At 38.1% G+C, this 21,239-nt stretch overlaps 1 protein-coding gene across 11 annotated transcripts in view; it reads left to right on the forward strand.

Annotated features, from left to right (window-relative positions):
* The window catches only part of NUMB (NUMB endocytic adaptor protein), a 96,792-nt gene that overhangs the window by 44,380 nt on the left and 31,173 nt on the right, over positions 1 to 21,239 (forward strand). For 10 of the 11 annotated variants that reach the window (XM_040602485.1, XM_040602484.1, XM_040602483.1 and 7 more), the window contains exon 2: positions 16,385 to 16,528. In XM_040602485.1, the coding sequence (XP_040458419.1) occupies positions 16,403 to 16,528 (126 nt within the window). In that variant the 5' untranslated portion in view covers positions 16,385 to 16,402. Of the gene's footprint in view, positions 1 to 16,384; positions 16,529 to 17,056; positions 17,133 to 17,683; positions 17,751 to 21,239 lie in introns of those variants that run through there. The other variant, XM_040602492.1, reaches the window with a different exon arrangement.

Raw genomic sequence — 21,239 nt, forward strand, 5'->3', positions numbered from 1 at the left:
GGAATCTGATTTTTACAAATGTGGCCTCTTTTGTTATAGAGTATTTTCTCATAGACAGTAAGGGAACAACAGTAAGAATATGAAACTCATTATGAACTCTGAACTTGTTAAAATACTTCAGCTCTCCTTAACAGGAAAGATGGAGTGACTAAACTAGGCTGTCCTTGCGAATTCTTATGTTACTACTTTAGCAGCTTGATAGATTTCATTGCAGAAGCTTATTTATGTAAAATAGTGAGTGTAAATAACAGAAGAACATGTTATTGCATAGACTGTTGAACATTTTGGGTAATATTTCTGAGTTTATCAACTTTGCCTGACCACTGGAAGAAATCAATTTTCCACATCTCTTAAATATGCTTGGTGTGAAATTTGAGGAAAGGTGGTTTGTGGCTTCCAACAGTCCTTTATGATGCATGTAATTCAAATGCCTGTGGACACTTGCATAATTTTACTGTCATGAGGCGAAACTGAACAGAGGAACATATATAATAGCTACTTGGCTTTTTGTCCTCCTAATTTACACAAGTTCTGCAATGCTTCTCTTTCTGAGTAGGAATCCAGCTTCTTAGATCTTGTTGCTGGGAAAACTGTGCGATATAATGCTTTTATTTAGAAGGGAAGTCTTTATAGAGATGCTTTCAGCATCTCTATGTACAGTGGTAAGCTAGGCTGCTACAGATGCCAATAGAAACCTCTTACAGAGAGATGAGTTCTGTAGTTCTTGTCTGAGGACCTTTCCCTTTTCCAGAAAATAGTACTATGGGAGACCACTGCCTTTGAGTGGTACCTGCTTGTTTGGTGCAATGTGTGCAGCAGGTGATGTTTGAGCCAGGAAGATACGGAACAAACTGTAAGCAGGGTGGAAGGATGGCACTGTAATATAGGTAAGTGGCACCTCATGGGCAATCAGCCTTTGAAATGAAGTTCTGTCCTTTAAGAAGTAATGTGAGCAAGTGTTAGAAGATACATGTAGGGAGACCGTACCCATTCTGATGTAGACAACCTTTGGTTTGTTAGTGCTTTGTTGATGTATGCTTGCCAGACATGAGTTGCCATCAGTTAACCAGGAGTGAAGATAGCTAAAGCTGCTGGAACAATGGTGCAGTTTGAGTGGACTTTCTATGTTCTGCATGTGTGCTGATGTTTTTTGGCCAGGTGTGGCTTTGGTAATCTCAAAGGGACATAAGATGATGCTTGGTCCCCCAGGGATTGTGGTCAAGACTTTTGTGGAACTTCCCTGCAAGAAAGGATTATGCCAGCTTCTTAGGGGATCTGATTTGCTTAGAGTGGAATAAACTGGCTTTCTGTCTCAGTTCAGTGTCTAGATCACCAACTCACTGTTTGCATCCCCTGCTTGTAAGTTCATTCCTGTGAATGTAGTAAGGTGAAATTTAATGTACATAGAGGGATTGTAGGATATTTGAGGAACATATAATTAATTTCCTGTGAAGGAAGGTGGTGTCTCCCACATAATTTAACTGACATTCTAAATTGTGGTATTTGTATTAAACAATGTCCTATATGCTGCCTGTTGTGTAAGGGACAACTGCACATTCTGTAAGGAACAGACCGTTTTGGGGTTTTTTTTCCTTTTTAATGGTTCTTGGACTTAGAAGGAAGACAGGACACCGTTAAGAGTGGTGATATATGAATGGAGTAGTTACGCTACAATCATCTGCCACAATAACTGAGTTTATTCAAGGTGCTGCTTGAATCAGTGGACCCTGTGACTAGTCATTGGTGAAAATAACACAGCTGTGACTTTTATGGTTGTGTGAATCTGGCATCATGATACTCGGTATCCTTTGCGCCGGGTCCCTGTCATGCTTGCCCTGCTGCTGGGTGCCAGCTGTTACATTGCAGGCATTTTTAGACTGCTTTCCTCTTCATCCTGTCTTCTGCTTCCAGGCTCCAGTTGCCACTCCAGGAAGCAGATGTCTTTTTCTGGAAGTAAGGTGGTGTTCTCTGTACCAAGACAGCAACACAAGGCTCATCATTTTCATCTACCAGCCTGGGCAGCAGCAGCACAATTTCCTACATGCCCAGCCTGTAGAGCTCATACTGCTTCTGTATCAAACTCGTTAACACCAGGAGTGAAACATGTTGCTTGCCACTGCGGTCATCCATTGGCAGGCAATGCACAATATGGCAATAGTAGAACCTGGATATGTTACTCAGAGGAATCTCCTGCAATTAATGACGTGGTTACTTTGATCTGCTCCTTGCTCTGTGCTGTGTCTGCTCTTGAGGAGTGACTAGTAGCAGTGTGCTGTGCTGCAGACATGGAGAGGCAGCTGAAGGGTGCAGCATTTCAGGGTTGTCAGGTGATGCTTCTGTCTGTGCTGAGCTTGAAGCTCCATTGATCGCTCTGATGAACATGAGGCCCTGTGAGAATGAAGGCAATTTTCCTGGTTTTTTCCTGTTCCTTTTTTTTTTTTTTTTCCTTTGTCAATCTTCCAACTTTAAGTTGTGAAGATGACAACTAGTGTATGATTCAAGAGGCTACTGCAGCCACGTTGTTTTCCAGTATGTTACTTCTGGGCAGTGCACTTTTTGGCATTTTCTGCCACCAAACTGTGTGTTGCAGTAGATCATTGTAGCCGCTTCTGTAGTGAAAACCAGCTGGTTTAGAAAGGTGAGAGACATCTGTGGATTTCACAGTTCCAGCCTGGCCAAGGTCATTCAGTCAGACTGGTGTGCTTGTGAGGACTGTTGGCATGAGTGGAGCTGCTGAATTGCTACCGTACTCAGCAGCCCTGCCTGTATTTGGTACTGACTCATGGGTAGCCTTACCTGCCTCTGAGAGAACATGACCGGCTACATGGCTGTGGGATATGTTTAACCATCCGAAAGGGATGGAAGCATGATCCTATGTACGATAAACAGCAACCTGTTTTGCTTAAGATCATGGCAGGAGTGAGGGAGGTAATTTCTATACCAGTAACATAACTAATGTGAGGACGGCTTTAGGGATCTGTATTCTCTGCACTTAGCTCTACAGTTCAGTGTGCTGTTAATATTGGACTTTCTTCCTGGATTTGAAGAACAGTAACAAGAAAGCAAAGAGCTCAATTTGTTCAAATAATGAACATCATTGTCATTTTGTCCATGTCTCAGCTGGCAGCTTAATTTAATTTAAGTTAATAGATGGTCAGTTGCAGTACAATATGCAGTACTTCTATAGCTCTTACCTGGCCCTAGCTGACAAAATCTGCTTTACTGTAGATGCTTGAGATATTTCTGACTTAATTAAGCAGATATTGCTTGTAATTATTTGTTCATTTGAAGCTTGTGCTGAAATAAAGGCACTTTTCCATGCTTTTTTTGCCATTTTTCTTCAGTTGTCTATTTATTTGTAGATCAGGGCTAAAATAAGCACAGTAGTTAAGAATCTCTTAGGTAGAGCAACTGTTCATGAGTAATGGAAAAACGGGATTTTTGTGAATGTGAAAATTTATGGGATTTCAGTATTTGTGGAAGAAGATGATAGTCTTAGCTCCTTGTATACATAAACTGTGACCCTGAAAGGCAGCACTAGCATTTTGAGATGCATATCTTTTACTTAGTCTTTTGACTGTATGGTTGATCAACTGTTAAAGTGCTGTTGGTTAAAACTTCATCTCACTAATAAGTGTTAGTGTGTTGCTGCACTGAGAGTATGGGAACATTTTTGATCTTGATTTCTAGATGCTACAGACAATTTCAGTGGAAGTTGTTTATTATTATGTGAAAGTTATGTTAAACTGTTGGAATTAGAATGCATGTTGTGGCCTTTTCTTAAAAGCCATTTTGAGATGCGAGTATGGTTTGTAGGGAAAACATACATGCAGAGGCTTGTTCTGACTATTAATGCATGTTTGTAGTACTTGTCTGTATTGTAGCAAAAAGTCCATGCTGATCTTGAAAGAGATAATAAAACCTGTATGCTAACAATTGCAATTAATATGGGGAAGAGAAAGCTAACAGAAGAAAAGCTGAATTAAGATCCCAATATGTTATGACCAGGAAAGGTGGTATAGTAAGGCTGAATCATTATATTCGAAGCCAAAGGCTTGGCTTGTGTGCTAAATTACCATAGATGTAATTCTGAGTAGAAGCTGAAATGCTGATGTGAGTGCTTGCAGTGCAGTTAGTAGGTAAAGCAGTTTTACTAGTTTGGAACAGTCTGTCTCGGGTAATGAAATGAGATTAATTTTTTTCTTTTTTCTTTTTCTTTACTCTGTACTAGAGGATGTGGTATTGGACTAACTGGTTTAAATATTGTCTACATGCTGGAATTAAATCTCATTGTGGTGCTGGGAAGACCATGTATTTTGATTAGATTGTTAGAACATTGAACATATGCTTCCATTTCTTGATTAATGTTTTCTTTAAAAAAATTTCATTATCATGGAAGATTTTTTTGTAATTATTAATTTGGTATTAGGCAAAAAGAGTGGAAACCATCTGTTTGGTTGTCTACTGAGTTACTAATTTTGAGAAATAATTTTCCATTGTTAGGTATACTTAAAGTAGGTTTGTATAACTGAACTGTATTTTTGCTCCACTGAGTCTAATGGGAGTATAAATAATCAGTTTGGATATGGACACCTGGATTTATAGACATCTCAAGCTATATGTGATAATTCTCACTGAGCATATAATTGTGGATTCATAATGTATTATTACTGATCATCAATAACTTGTTACTAATTTTAGTGTTCATAATGAAACCTGGTAACTTCTGTGAAAGGAAATGTCTGAGGGCTTACTACTTATCAGTATTTAAAAAGATAGCACCTTTTTTTTGTAGCAATAGCAGTTAAATTCCTATCTATGCCTCCATAAAGACAAACGTTGCTATCCTTATAAGCAAAAGGCTTTAAACGCCAAGTGATAGAAAGAAGGTGTGGGGAGGGAAGTATGCATCATCTATTTGTAAGAGCTGATTTGAAAAACTTGACTTGGAGTTCTTCCAAAAAAACCTAAACCTTAAATGCAGTCTGATTGATTTGTCTTTTCATCCCTTAATGTTTTTTGGACTAGAAAAATCCCTCACCCCAAATCCTTCCCAATTCCACTGAGATTTTTCCACCCCACCCCCAACTGATAATACACAAACATGGAAATGAATAAGATAAAAGGTTTTGGCATAGGTCTGAGAAGTTTCAGGTATGTTGCCATGAACAAAGGAAAATCCAGCCTTGACCGGAGTTATGGCAAGTTGGCATAATGGTGTAAGAATTTCACCAATTTCATATGGTGTTGTTCTTCAAAAGAAGCACTTGAAATAATCTAAAAATCCATTGGCTTCTGAGGTACAGGTAGGAAAGGAAATACACTCTCAGATGAAACCTCCTATAGTCCATATTGGACTTGACTTTATAATCTCTGGGTTTTTTTCAGCCCATAGGTTCATATTTTTTGGTATATCCAAAGATTATAGCTCTGAGAGGGATTTTAAAGAAAACTATTGTGGAACCTAGGGAAAAAAATGTAAGTCACTGAGCCAACATATTCTTGCTACTGTCATATGAACATTATGTTCTGGTAAATGATTCTATGACACTTGGGGTTGGGGAATTTTTTTGCCACAAATTACATAGATCAGGGTTTTATGAAGTTAAATACTTTCAAAAGATATCTCTTTAGTTACGTTGCTATATATAATTTTCAAAATCACTGAGTAAATGTGCCACTGAAGTTATGCTTGGATTTTCATAAGACTTCACAGTAAGCAGATATGAGAGATGTTAGGCACAAAATGAGGTTTTGTGCTGTGTAATCATAAAGAATACTGGTTGTGTGTATACGAAATTGTACCAGAAAGCTGGAATTGTGTTAAAGTACCCTGTTTAGACACCTCTTGTAGGGACTGGTGACAGATTGCTTAAACATCTTGCAAGTTTTTCTGTGGGTGATGAAACATGTGGCTTGTATTTGGTTCTAGAAAGGATGCAGCATGTTTTTAAGGGTATTTAACTGGTGGGGGAATTCAGAAAACATTGCATCCTGTGTGCTTAAAAGAATTTATAGCTTGTATCTGACTTTGTTAAGCTAGCTTCTGATTTGATTACGTTTGTGTGAAGCAAACAGATTTGGGAAATAATCTTGTTAGTTCCTGGTAGTGTTTTGCAAAGAGCTGTTGTAAGAAAAGAGTTACGGAACAACTGAAAAATTGCACTGGATGGGTGTACAAATGTTAACATAAATTCCTGATATAATAAATAAACATATCTCTGTGAAGAAAAATTTATGTTCTAAGTCAACCACAGTTGCTACGATGGACACCAGAGCGAGTTCTCTGAGAAGATTCTGCGTATCTTTTATGTGAAAGTGTACTTTTTTGTGTTGGTAGGCTTATTGAGGGATGATCAGATGATGTTCTGATATTCTGACAGCCAGAAAGAAATTATTGTATCTTCTATCTAGGCTTATTTTTATTATCGAAACCTGGCATTTTCACAAAATCTTGATGCAAAGCCTTTACAATTTAACTTTAATTATAAACTAATATTAAAAATTCCTTTTGTGACACTCCTCTTCTGCATTGGCTGCAGTCAAAAATGTGGCTGATGTAGTGTGAACAAGCTGAAGAAAATGCAGAGATAAAAGGACTTTAATTGTATTTATCTAACTGTTGGAGGATGGGAGTGCATAAGGTGTCTTCAACTGCCATGGAACAGCTGCCAAGCAGTGACTGACTGAAGTGCTCGGGCCCACTGCAGTAATGGTATAACAAGGAGTCATCTGTCATCCTGTACATGTATGAGCTAATTTTTCCTCACACATACTTCATGGCAGTTTAAGCTAACTTTTATTTTCTGATTGAGATTGACTAGTACACATGTGGCTTGTTGCCACAGTAATTCTAATTTTGTGAGCTATCTAGAATATACAAATTCATGTGCTGGTTTTCATTTAGTCTTGCGCTATAGAAACTTCTGCTCCTGTGGGTTTGGGAAAGGGAGATCCTTACCATGTGTCGTGAGCCAGCTCCTGCTGGTGCTGCTGGGTGCTAACAACTCTGTTGTGATGCTGTAACACCTGTAATGTGGGGTTTGGCGGGTTGAATTGGTGGTGGAGACCAGCTGGTGAGTTACACTGGTGTGTAGCAAGGGCTCTGTAGCACAGGAGTGCTCTCTGATATGGTCAGTGTCGGATCCCGAGGAAGGATAGAAGGTTAAGGCAAGACTTGAAATAAGCCTTCCCAGCTGGTCAGGTTGGACTGGGCGATTTCCTGAATGGGAGACTGCACCTCCACTGTAGTTTTGAATAGCCTTTGGAAAGTTTTAACAAGTAATTAAACTGGGTGGGGTTTTTAAAATACTTTTTATTTTTTGTTCATAAAATGTCCCAGGGCAAGGAATTGTGCAAGTTAATTCTGTATCATGATAGAAATGCTCTAATTTTGAAACCTGGACTGCTAGAAAATGCCATTGTTTTTTTGCTATTTCTACAACATAAGAACTGGAAAATCATTGTTCCTTGTTCATTTTCTAACACTGGTGACACTATAATTTTTGTAGCTCTCCCCACCAGAATATTACTTTTCTAAGGTGAAGACCATTGATGTATCTAATCTGTCCGAACAGAAGCTGTTCATGTAGTCCTAATTACCCTTGTTACCTTCCCGCACCTTTTAGTTTCATTTCAAAAAGAGTATATTAACTATAAGAAATGTATGTGGTATTGAAGCTAAGCACAGTTTGGCTTATGCTGCAGCATCTTAATGGTTTTGCTCTGCTCCTTTCATAATACTACTGTTTGCTTATCTGACAGTTCCATTTTTAGAGGACTAAACATTTGAGTTACGATCTTTCCTAGACAATCGTAATAGCTGAATTCATATTCTTCATTATTTATAGTTCAGTTTATTCTCTTATCCTTCTTCCATGTGCTTTTCTCTGCTGTGTTTATTACAGAATAATTTCTTCTTGTGAGACCCTCCCGTATCTCTAAAATCAGTTTAGTTTAGTCTGCTCCAGAACATTTTGCATTAGCTGTAAACAGTCACTTAACTATTTGCTTTTGAGAGCATATATGAACAAAATACAAATCACTGTTTCCAACAGAGCGCCCTGTGTAATTCCCCATTCTGTATCTGAGCATACTGTTGTTATTGTGGATTTACCTAGTTTCTCTACACCTGAATCCCGCTCGCTGACAGGCTTGGCAGCACTACTACTGTCCATTCCCACTGAAGACTTCTCATAAAGCTGATAGGAATTTATAGTTTGTTGTTCCAAATGCCTCTGGAACGTGGGCCACGTGGACTGGACCTCTAAGGCTCACTGTGTGCCAGTGCAGAGCACTGTTGCTGGATCAGTTGTCCAAAATGCTTTGGCTTTCACTTTTTATGTTAAGCATGACCATCGTATATGTAACAGGGCGTAAAGCTTTAGTGTGAATACATTTTAGAACTCTTGCTAAGGTGGATCCTCCAAGTAATCTGGTTTAGAGTGCACATTGGCTCCTGAAATACATCCTCTGGGGATCTGTAGCTTGTCTGCTGCTTTTGCTCTCACTTAAGATCTAGAACCAGATACATGGTGCGGGTCCATATGTTGCTCAACTTCCAGGAGGTAGGTAATGATCAGGTCAATAGCACAAAGGTGATTGATTTATATTTGACCTTTTCTAAGGTCTTTCTCCTAAGCAGCAGATGTTTGCCTTACTGGATACAATTCCTTGTTTATTCAAATACTGATTAGTTGGTTATAAAACACTCACAGGTCCTACTGAAGTAACTCCAATGTAAAAACTTCAGACCTGTGACTGATTTACCAAATAAATATGCTTATTTTACTTGTAAAAGTTATTTTCTTTTAATTTTGAAAATGCGTTTATTTTTGTGAGATTTGACATTTAACTTCAAGCTTTGGTTCATGGATTTGGGTGATTAAAGGAAATCTTTTTCCACTGTTTCAGCCCTTTTTGTACTTTCTTTAATATCTAATTTCTTTTCTAAATTCAGCATGTATTGTAAAGATGCCTTTTACATCAGAGATGTTTGTTTGAAAACTGTTTAGTTGTCAGAGATTTAGCTGCCCTAAATGTAAATTATTCACTTGGAAATGGTGTGGCTTGGTTAGTTAAAATTCTTCACATGCGTACAGATGAGTTGCAAAGAACAATTACTTGAACTGTTTTCCACAAGGCACAGCTACTGTTTCTTTAGAAAACTTTTGCTTATTTTCAGATATTATAGGTAGTACAATCCTACTCGCTTTGTGCCACATAGAGTGTTTAGGGGACCCGCTTTTCACAAGCGACTACTGAAAGTCATTGCAGGGTGTTTTTAGACTGAGCCTATAAAACAAGGGGATTACTGCCTTATACCTCTCTCTGCACGTAAACATTTTAGCATACTGTATAGGACCATAGTCAGAGTTTGCAGTTGCTGTGGAGTCTGATGAATTGGGACATTTACTTTAGAATAGTTATTGATGGAGAAAAGAAGGAGGCTGGCTTTCTTTTATTTGCTGAACTTCACGTGTTTGGGAGAGGCAAGTGGTTTCTCTAATGACTGCTAGAAAGAGCACTGCATCTCTTTAGGAATAATGTCTGCCTTGCAATGATCAAACTTGTATTTTTCTGACAATTTAAGAGTTTTGAGTGTGGTTGCTGTGCTGAAGGCTCTGTTACATACTTTTGTGGGATACTGAATACTGTATTTAATTACTGTAATCTGGGGATATTTATGTTTGAAGAACCTGGTGTATTTTACAAAATTCTAAGCTTTAGGACAAGGCTGCTGGTAGGTGAGTGTTTTAGCTACACAATTATTAATGGGGTATTGGAATATAGTTCATGATTCCATTTCCTGATACTTCAGAAGCTATCTGCAATTTTTATTTAACTCTGTTTTTTGCCAGCAAGATGTGGCTGTCATAACAATCTCACCTCCCACCCTTCTTCCATCCTCATCAGTGGTGTAAATAGAATTGTCAGGTGCTCTGGGAACAGCTGTGGAGTGCTCACATGATACCTTAGCTCAAGTATAAGACAGCAAGAAATCTGATTGATTTAAGAGGACAGCTAGTACCTCACATCTTATGATGACAGTGCATCACAATTTCCAAGAATGCTGTCAGAGAAATATGTATTGTTACAGCTCTGACCTCTTTGGTCTCATATAAAGAGTTTAAGGTTGTCATTTCTCCTGTATTTTGAAAGTATTATCTAAATATTACTTTCACTGCTGGAAGGTGAGTTTTCTCCAGCTGATATGCTTGTTTCAGCAGTCTTTTTATTACATACCCAACAATTTTATTTTTCTGTAACAAGGTAAATCCCCTTAATTTGAACTTTAAATAACAACAACAAAAATATGTATTTTCTGGCTCAACAAATAAACTCATACTTCACTTTTATGTGTATTTTGATGTCTTAGAATGCCTACTTGTACTATTGTATTATTAGCTCTTAAGTGGGGAATGAAAGGGTAAATGGGTTGGAAAGCCGTGTGGTGAATAATGTGGTTAGTCATACTGTATTGCGTAAGCACGACTGTTAACGTTTTAGTGAGCATGCTCATATGGTTACATGCCTTCATGTGTGACAGTGCTGGATTTAATTAGATTTTATGGGATCTAAACTTACAAAAAGGCTCAAAGTTCTGCATTCAAATTCTGACACATGGGGTGACCTTTTCTTCCTTAGAAGATAAGAGTACTCTGTGTTCTTGCGCTGGTGAATAATTGCAGAGAAGCTGTTGCAGGGCAATTGCGGTGAATTTTGGATAACTTTTACAGTAGGCTTGCAGAGATAGGGCATTACATGTTTTTGTACTATGTAAGTGGGAGAGGAGGGAGACTGTTTGTTTAGCAGCAATGCTTAATAAGGATTTTTCAGAGAAGTAAAACTCTGTTCTGGTAGCTTCATAATAGAGGAGGACAGACTACCTTGGCGGCAATCAACTTGCTTTCTTAGCTTGCCTCTTTCTTATAAATTAAACATTCTTACCTTGTCACCTTAAATTTAGAGATTCAAACTGTGCATTGGAAAGCAAAATAGATCTAAATATTTTGAAACGCTTCTTTATATTTGCGGTTGTATGGCAGTTAAGCCTGCCAAAGCCAAATCGTGTCCAGGAAAATGGCTTGAAACAAGAATGTTTTCTCGTTGATGTCCTAGTGTCCCGATTATAGCCAAGATTTACAATAATGTTGAAGTGTCAGCAGTGAACTGAGTTTTATAGCAAAAAGCAGTATGGAATACTCTTCTATAATAAGGAAGTGCAGGCTGTTTGCTTTTCCTGGTGCAGACCCTTGTGGATTTTGTAATAAAATTTAAGTTTTGATAATGCTATAAAGATAGCTGTTAGACATGAGTCTTTGGACAGGTGTGACCAGGTTGTACTTGCGCAAGACCTCAAAGCCACGGAGTTTTCTGAGGATACAGATCTTCACAGCTGTGCAGAGGAATGTCTCTGGAGTGTTTTCCTAGTAAGTAGGTTAGGCAAGCACATTTTTTTTTCAATGAGATTAGGATAATCTGCATTTTGCTCTTAGGTCTAAAGTGTCAGGTAACTTTGGCAGGAAAAACACGTCCTTATTCAGAAAGCTTTGGTGTCAAGAAATGCCTGATGTTAGGCAAAAAACGTATTAGAGATGGATGAACTTGTTGCTCTGGGTTTTGGGCACTGTTTGGCTTGATCCTTTTTTTATTAGCTATATTAAGTGCATTTCACTGGGAAAGAGCATGTAGGAGCTGATAGTTGTTCAGCTGCTCCTACCTCAGCTGTGTGTGGCCAGCAGGTAATAGAGGTATGAATGAGAATTCATTTTTTTTAAATTAATTGGTCTGATTGTAATGCTAATTGAATTAATTTTATTGGAGGCTTGTAAATTTTAGAATGATTCCTATAACACATTTTTCTTAAACCTAGCTTTCCCTGCTGTTTGAAGTGTGTAATTCTAGGAACTTTATCAGTGTGTCAATTTGGTCTGCTCCTGATGGTTGGGCTTGCAGGAAGACTTGCACTATAAAGCAGAAGGATGGCACCGAGGTGGGGGGTGGTTTTCCCTCCCACACCCTGGGAGTATTTGTTGTGGGCTGCATAGAGTACTTTGCCCTTATTTGACCCGTGACTTTCTTTTTTCTGAATTGGTAAAGTAAATAAGAAGCAGCATTCAATTCTGAGAGAAAACGGAAAGTAATCCCAAACCCTCTGAACGTTTTTTAAAAAACTGGCTGAACTGAAGACTTAAAATAGTTTTTTATCTTTTTCCATTGCAAACAAAAAAGATGCCACGTAATTGAATGCAGATTAACCTTTGTGAAGGCTAGAAAGATAAAAATGGGCTTGTGCTGGTTTTCTGTTCTTGGTGTTGAAACTTTAAGTGGTTGCTTTGTGTAAAATTTGTAGTACCTGTAGTATAAAATCTAACCACTTAAATTTGTGAACACAATTCAGGTATCAATACTGTTCTGCCCTGCAGGTTCTGTAGTTTGGATCACCTTGTAGCAGCAACTGCTATGCAAGAAACATTTATGCAAAATGTAAATGAACTGCTTATCTGAAGGCATGGGTACATGTGTGAACTCCTGCAAGGCAATTAAGCTCCAAATTTGCATCATCAGCAGCTCCCACCTGATCTCACTTCAGTTAACGTGAAAGCTTACCCAGCTCTCACTGAAGGGTAAATTGCTGGCTTGTGCTCACTGAAGGGTAAAAGTGAACACATTCGTAGAGCAGAGCAGCTAACAAGACATGAATTAACATGCTAGTTTGTTTCACAGTAATTTGTTCTGCTGCCATAACCTGACGATGCACAAGGCAACGAAACCAAGAGTGCTTCAACATGCACTTTTTTCTGTGGCATTGTTTCTGTCACTGTGCTGCCCCTGAGTTGTCAGTGAACTGATAAGGGTTAAAATGCTGCTTTTTCAGGCGGTCAGACCAATAATGGTGCGAAAGCTCTCCTTAAATTGGCTTTGGAGCTGTGTTTTCAGAATGTCCAAAATATATTGATTGCATTAAAATAAATTACAACATGAATTTATAAACTCACTGTGTGAATAACTTGTCTTTTCGGTGCCTTTTGTAGATGATTGTGTGATGCTTTAGGAACTAGTCTAATATTTAGTCTAATGTTGTAATCTCTTGGATTGTAAAAGTGGTGGAGGTTTTCTTGTTGTGTGATGTTTGGTTTTTTTTTTTCCTATGGTCATGAACATTCAGATGTTGAGGTGTCTGCTGTTAGCAGATAAAGATATTAGCAAGGTAGATGATGTTAGCAAGGTAGAGATAACCTTGAAATGTCAATCTGTTACCTGTCTTCTCCAGATCTCTGTTCTTACACATGTATCTACGTGCCTTTTGTTACTGGTTTGTCTCTGATATAACACTATATTTTGTGATTTAATTAGATTTTGAGTTTCCTAAATTGGCTTTCACCAGGTTTATCTTCAAATACTGTTTCTTCATTGTCATTGCTCTGGGCCCAAGCTGGATTTGGGATTGTAAAAGTGAGATTGAAATAGTGTCTTTGGTGGTTTGGTTTGTTTCTTCTTGTTAGGTTTTTTTAAATACTTTTAATTACAGGACAAGAATCAATTGCTAGCTGTAGAAAAATCAGGGACTGGTAACTTTTAGCCTACCTAATCTGAAGACAGTGTAAAACTTCTCGCAGTATCAGTGATGTCAGTTTAGCAGAAAATACCCTGCAAGCTTGTTGCAGCCTGGGTTGGTGTCTCTTGCATCGGCAGGCTTGCATGGCTTGCATGGAAATGTGAAGCGCACTGCAAAGAATTTGAGTAGAAAGTGCTCACTTGTTTTTCTCTAGAGCTCCTGCACGGGGATTTTGAGCTCCAGACAAAATTAGTAGAAATTTCAACACTTAATTGTAACAATTAATGTGCTTCTTTCCTGAATCCTCAAATGAGCAGCCTGTGTGAATTGTTTTACTTAACACTTTCCCATTAGATGGCAATTCTAGTTATATTGGGTTGACATGCATGTTACCAGAAAATCAGACTTTTATAGGGCAAGCTATTTTGCAACCTACTCAAAACAGTCTGAAGTCTCAGAAAACCTGTGTGGCAGTTGGAGAAGGCTCACTGGTTGCCTGGCTAGAAAATAATTTTGCTATTTGTCAGCATTTCTATTAAATAGGATAAGCTATTTTTAAACCACTTGTTGCCAACATGACCTCAAAATTAGAACATGTAGGATAATGGGTATGGTTTTCAGTGAAAAGGAAATACTTTTGGGCAAAATGCCATTTCACCTCCTCATAGGAAGTGTAGTTGAGGAATGCTTATTCTCATCCTCCCCTGTGGATTGAGACTCATGGTCAGAATAGATTTTCGATAAGGTATCAGTCTCATGGACAAAAGCAACACTTCCTGGGAGAAGTCCAAGGAAATGCTCACATAAACAAATGTTATGATAAGGCAATTAGACTGCGATTTCACAAGTGGTACAGTGGCTGCGTGCTGTTCTCAGTTCTTGTTTTGTTAAGCTTTTGAGATTCAGTGTTGAGGTTTTTTTGAGATTCAGGTTGTTTTTACACATTTGTAGGTTTGACATGTTGCTAAAGCATTTTTTAATCAGTCATACTCAGAATACTGACAGAAGAGCCTTACCTCTTTTATTTGTATAAGTTTGTATAAGTCTGTTGCCCTTTTTGGCAGAACAGAGTATCTATGTTTGTTTCTTAGGTGCTGGAGTGCAAGGTCAGGCAGCTGGGCCTTGAGCTATGCCCTGACCAGACTCCTGAGCTTTGCAGCGAAGCAGCTGGAGCAGAGGTTTTGCTCATTGTGCTGTGGCCCTGCCAGTCTTCAGCAGAGACAAGAGTGGGTGACTGTCCTCTTGAGCTGAAGTGCCGTGTGGAGATTTGCTGCAGTACATGTCACACGTGTCACCTGCCTGCGGTGATTGAATGGCCCCCCTTGAAATTCTGGTTCCTTTAGTCTGCATGATGCATGCACTCCTCTATCTGCAGTTTGAGAAGCAAAATACATAACTAATACTGCTGTAATGCCTCGCTAAATCTTAATGGAGAATAAAAGCCTTGGGCTTCCTCTTAGAACTTCTGGAATTACCTTTGCACAGTCAAAGATTTTTAAATGGCTTTTAGCATGTAAAATAAAAAAAACCATGTTTGTAGGGGAGCCGCTTCAGCTTGCTTAGCAGTAAGAAATGTGCATGTTTTTTATTTTGCACACACGTTCTGATCTCTAAATCCTACCAAGTAAACTCAAGAGAATATTTTATGTTACTAGCTGTGTCGAGTGTTTTGCAGCTATGAAGGAATGACACCAACACTGCTTTGTAACTAGGTAATTGCAATTGAGAATCCCCAGGCAATTTCCTATCCCTGCTCTCACAGTTTGTTAGAGCTTGTGGCTATTCTAGGTACGTGCTCCCTTCCAGGGAATGTTGTCTAGCCTTTGCCATACATCCCAACCCCTCACTTAATTTGCAAGAGAGATTTGGATTGCTTGGAGTGCCACACCTTATTGCTTTCAAATGCTCATCAAGTAGCTTTGAGTGCTGGTGTTTGCTGCAGAAGCGGAGTTTGGTCTGGTGTTTGGTGTTGTAGAAATGCTTCAGGAATTATCCCTTTTGCTGAAAGAACATCTAGACTTTAGAGGAGTAGTTACAGAACTGTCTTGCCCCTTTGAAGAGGTAAGACTGTATAAGTGTTTAGAGATTTACCCAGGATCTGGAAGTCAATTCAGTGCATTTCTCATTTAAATTTATTTTTAATATTTTTATTCTATTTTAAAGATAATAAAATATATTAATAATATAATAAATAAAACAATTCAATTACATTTTAAATATTAAAAAGTATAAATTTATATTTAATATTTTTTAAATTAATAAATTATTAAATTAAATGAGAACTTTTACCAGTAGACTAAGCAAGGACTAGACTGTGCCCCTCAGTAAGAGCATGAACCTGTCACTCGTACTTAAACGGCAGCACAGGCACCTAATTTTAGGAGTAGTCCTAGGGCCATGAATCCTTGCTTTGCTGGGTGCCTTGGAAGCTTGTGCAACTGGTGTCCTGCTTCGTTGCTCTAGGTAGGTGTTTAAGTTCGGGAAGGCAGGATTCCATGTGCATTGCTCTTCAGAGCTTCTCTGTCAGCTATTTTGGGTAACTTTATGCTCAGAGTAATAGTTATTCCTGGGTCTAATGCTTCAGTTGTTGTGGAAGGCTGTTAAACAAGTAATGTGGATTTGTGTTTTCCACTTTGAAGTGCGTATCTATCTTTCTCTGAATCTGTGTCCAAAATATTTTGCTTTCACAGTACCTCCATTTATATTTGCAGAAACTTAGATTTTTCACAGGGGCATTTGTGATGATGATAGTCATTGACCCACAGTGGCTAAATGTGCGTTTGGTGCCAATTCACAGTATTCTTTTTTTATTTCTCCTTCTAGGACGTGAAAATCTGAGAAATGAACAAGTTACGGCAAAGCTTTAGGAGAAAGAAAGATGTCTATGTCCCAGAGGCCAGTAGGCCTCATCAGTGGCAGACTGATGAAGAGGGAGTTCGTACTGGCAAGTGTAGCTTTCCTGTTAAGGTAAGAGTTTCTGCCTTTTGGATATCCATGAGGTACCCTTGCCATGAATTATTATTTGGGGTTTTTTTGACAGGCATAAGCCAGCGGCATGCTTCATTACACACTGACCTATTTTACATTCAGCTCTCATTGCAAAGGATGTGGGGGTTTTTTTAAGCCAGATGACTCATGTAACAGATGCCTTGGAAAATCAGTCTGAGATACTGTACATTATCTAGTTGAAATAAATAATGTAGCTAGACAGAGGATTAATATAATATTTCTCCTAATTTTTCTGGAAGAGCAGAAATGGTAGGCCTCTTGGCTTGCATGGAAGGGTAGTTGGTTCTCTGTTAAAAATGTAGTTATGGTTACAGTTTGACTTGTAAGGTAAGTGGTGGGTTGTCCTTGGAAAGGACTCTTTCTTCCCTTCTGATAACTAAAAACATTGCCAAGTAACACCTGGGTTTTCAGTGCTTCAAGTTATAAGCACTTAACTTCTGAGAGTGTCTTCTGTGCTACGATTTTGTGTGTGTGTATGTATTGCAGACTATTAATGCATGTGAAACTGAAATTACCCCTTTGAAGTCTTGAGAACTCATTCCAGATTATTGGAGTAGCATAAGTAGGTATTTTCTTTTGTGTCACCATTTGTCCTTCCCCTTATTTAAGAAACAATGTTATTTTAATATTTTAGAATAACGTTTAATGTTAATACTTAAGAAATACAATAATAAAAAACACTCGAGATTTAACATGTCTTGTTGCATATGCTCCCCTTGTAATCAAAAGCTTTCTTCCTCAGGGCACACTAATACTAACTCTATAATAGATTGTAAACAGATGACACTTAGAGAAAGCTAACGGATCAAATTTCCGCACAAGGAAAACAGTCTATGGTTCTGACACCTGAGGACCTTTTAATAGTTTTTATCTGTACTATGCTTAAAGTAATTCTGTCTGATAGTTAAACAGTTGATGTTGCTAGGTGGAAACTGGCTGTTACATATTTTTCTAAAGCTGTGGGCATGTGCAGATATACAATAAACTCTTACACTAGGTTCATGCCCTACTTTATGATAGTTGCTTATGTGTGCTTTTACGTTATTACTCAAGTGTATGTAACGTTTCTAGTTTGTTATGGTTGCTTGCTTATTTGTCCTTGTCTTTTGTTAGTTTACTGCTAGAAGGAAGGAACTATAATCCAGTACTAAACAGAGACGGTTTTGCCAGAACTTTGAAAGTGAGTAACTGTTCTTGTGGAAGCTCAGACTTAGATTAAGATTTAACAGTGTCTAGGAGAGAGTAGAGCTGTTACCTTAAGGATCATAATTTTTTAATAATTTTAGCTGTTACACAGGTTAAAAAGCGAAATACTCAATTTCTGGACATTCAGTTTTACTCCAATTTTTTCAGTCCTTTACTGAGCACAAAGGGCGTGAACCACTTCTTGCTGTTCAAAGACTGACTTTTTAAAACTCTCAGTCAGGACTTGCACTTACAATGACAAATGCTTCTTGTATTTAAATGAAGCATTCGTCTGTTCTGGACAGATGTACCCAAAATCAAAAAAGGTTCTGGACTATTTTGTGCTGAAAAGGTGTAGAAATGGATGAGTCTTTACATCCAGCTATTGTTATGGGGCTGATTTACCTTATTTGCCCACTTTATATTGGAAGTAACTTAATTTGTTCTTTGGAAAAAATACCCTGAAGTAAATGCATCTTTACATACATTTCTTGGTTTGGTCAGAATGGTAGACTATTAATATTTAAAGAATTTGCAATAAGGTGAAAACTTTAAATCAGAACAATTTGACATTGCGATGGTTTAGCTAATTTGATTAGAATTTATCGTCCAAAATGCTGTACCTTGGGATGGGCAGTAGTGGAAATTTTTATTAGGCTTGGGATGTAGAGTGGGTGTTAACTGGTGTTTAATAGATACAGACAGGAAGTATACCATTGTGAGTGAATGAGATAAACCAGATGTAGAGTCATCGGTTTAGTGGGTGGTACTATATTTTGCTCGCAAAAAGAATAGAACTTTGTGCTATTGAAGGAGAGTATCCTGTCACGCTGTTCTTGGGTATTATTTGGCAATTCATACATTCCAGGAAAAGTATGCTGTCTCCTATGTCCTTAAATATCTAATGGGGTGACTTTTCTTCCTGATGCTTCTCAGTGGAGCAGAATAAACTGAGATATTTTTGGAAAAATGGTTAATGAATAGGAATGCATTTAAATCTGAAACATGGTGAAAATGTCTTCATTTTCTTACAGTTCCTAAATGGGAATTCCAGAGTGGTCCATTGCTTCTAGTATTGCTGCTCAGCCACTGTTTCTGGAGGGTTAGTCTGTCTTTATTCTTTATGGCCTGCTTTGCCTACTCGCTAAAGATCATCAGACATAGTTCTTTGGAGCTCAAAGCATAGCTGAGTAGTGAGATTGGAGTCTGGCTTTTGCAGGGATTATGAAAATTTTGCCTGTATAGCTGGTGAAGACCTGGGAATTGTTAACAAATGTCTCTGCAGCTGTCTTTAAGGTTTTCTGTATGAAAGTAAAATACATGAAACTAATGTAGTAGCAGCCATGTGGAGGGCTTTGTTTCTTCCAGTGCTTGCTGGGTTTTTTTAGGTAAGACTAATATTCTATTTTTTTGAGAGAGGAGACTAGTGTAAATGCAGAGTAGGGATGTTTGCTTCTGGTTTGTCTTGTAGAAGAGAAAGATCATGAAAGTTTGATGGGTGAAAGATATGTCACTATCTAAAAGTACTGTTAAGTTGGTTTGTGGCTTAACTTCATGCCTTTAGGCATTCATGTTTTGCCCAGAGTTGAGGTGTTTGTAGAGTGCTAGCATAGATTTATCTTTTTTTAGATACTACAGAACATGTGGAAGCACTTTGAAAATTGTGTTGCAAATAGGATTTCATCGTGCCTTCAGGCTTCATTCTGTTAGTGTTGGACAGGGACTCCACTAGCTGGTCATTCACTGTGCTTTGAGGATGCTGCAGTGTAAACAGATTTAATATTATTGAGAGAATATCTGTGTGGCACAGTTCTTGAAGCTCTTCTTGTGCTACATCCACAGCTGATCCATATTGTTAATTAAAGTCTAAGTGTGCTGCTGGATTTTGAGCAAATCCGATACATCGATGGATTGTCTTGATTTTGGTAGAGAAGATGCTCTGTGGAAGATATTGGCAAGATTCCTATTACATTGTTGCTTTAAAATTCAGGGGAGTGGATTTGATGCACAGTTGGTTCTCTCCAGTGCTGGCTGACAAATTTGGAGGTGGTGATAATCCTGGGCATATACTGTTACTTTTAGGCAATAACACTTTCTTTTGTTTGTTTGGTTTTTTTTGTTTAACAGTGTTGTGTTTTTCCACTATTTGTAGTGTCTGTGTTGTATGTAAGCAGCTACTGATCCTATTTTCTGTCATTCATTTTAGTGTGTGTAGGATGTATTTACAGATAGCTTCACCGTGCTGGAAATCTAACCATGCTTGAGGTGGTAATGTGACACATTCTGAATAGGGCCTTGGAATGGCTACTGACTTTATTGCAGTGCTCTTCTGCATACACTGTTCTGAATCTACTAGAGTAATATTGAAAGAAGAGCCAGGGTGCTGGAGTGTACAGCTGAATGTTTTTTTTGAACTCCACTGCATCAGCAGAGAGACAGGTGCCTGCCTGTCAGCAAAAGTATGAAAAGGATGTTAAACTTGTGTTTGGACAAGTGTGACTTGCAGACTTCTGCTATTCCATTGTGAATGTAGTGGTATTGTTCTCTTGACTTTTGTGGTGTGAAGGCATGGTACATTGCAGCTTTTATAGATGTTCTCAGAGTTGCCCTGTTATTAAAAGTGGCACTTTTATAGCTGCTGAAAAATCTGTGCAGAGGTATATTTTCAGGCGTGAATTCTCTTCCACTGTCCTAACAAACTAAAAAGTAACTACCATGTTTCAGTAGTAATTCTTCCCTCTGAGAGAAAAACTGTGCCAGATGTATGTAATGTATAAGGAACTTACAGACATTGTATTTAAACTATTCAGAAGTAGATTATTCTAACAGACATTATGGCCGTGCTTATCAGTGCTATAATTTATTTTTGCATAATCTTTATACTTCATAATTGCAAAAAACGAAGTTCATTGACATAAACATTTTCAAACTTGCTTTCTTGCTCCAGATGCTACCTTACAGAGAACGTACAGCAGTTGTATGTTTTAATGAGTAAAATATTTGACACTAGGGCTTCTTTTGTCTGAATGCCTTTTCAAATGTCCCTCTGGGTAAGTAGTTTTTATTCATACAAATGCACTTCAGAGTAACTGGCCTGTGAAATTTATATCAGAAGATTTAGGTCATTTCCCTCTACTTAAAGAAACCAAACATTTGCAAATTCTTGGTGGTTCTAACCAACTGGATATGTTAAACAGAATATTAATAACTGATGGTTACTGATCATTCTAGAAGACGCAGAAGTTGCATCTGTCTTGGATTTTGTGACTTTCATGATTTTGGTGGTCAGTCTCTTTTGACCTTAATGCATCTAAGGCTACTGTTGCCTGTAGCCTGCAAGTTTACATGCATTTTTTTATTCTGTTTATTCCAGCTGGAAGACTAAAGATATCAGTGAAAAAAGTCCATGTGGAAGAGTAACTAACCACATTTGTATTTTTGAAGTCCAGGATTTGCAGCTGGATGTCTGGTATCATGTGAATTA

The sequence above is a fragment of the Falco naumanni genome, chromosome 7, assembly GCF_017639655.2.
Source record: "Falco naumanni isolate bFalNau1 chromosome 7, bFalNau1.pat, whole genome shotgun sequence".
Classification (NCBI taxonomy): Eukaryota; Metazoa; Chordata; class Aves; order Falconiformes; family Falconidae; genus Falco; species Falco naumanni.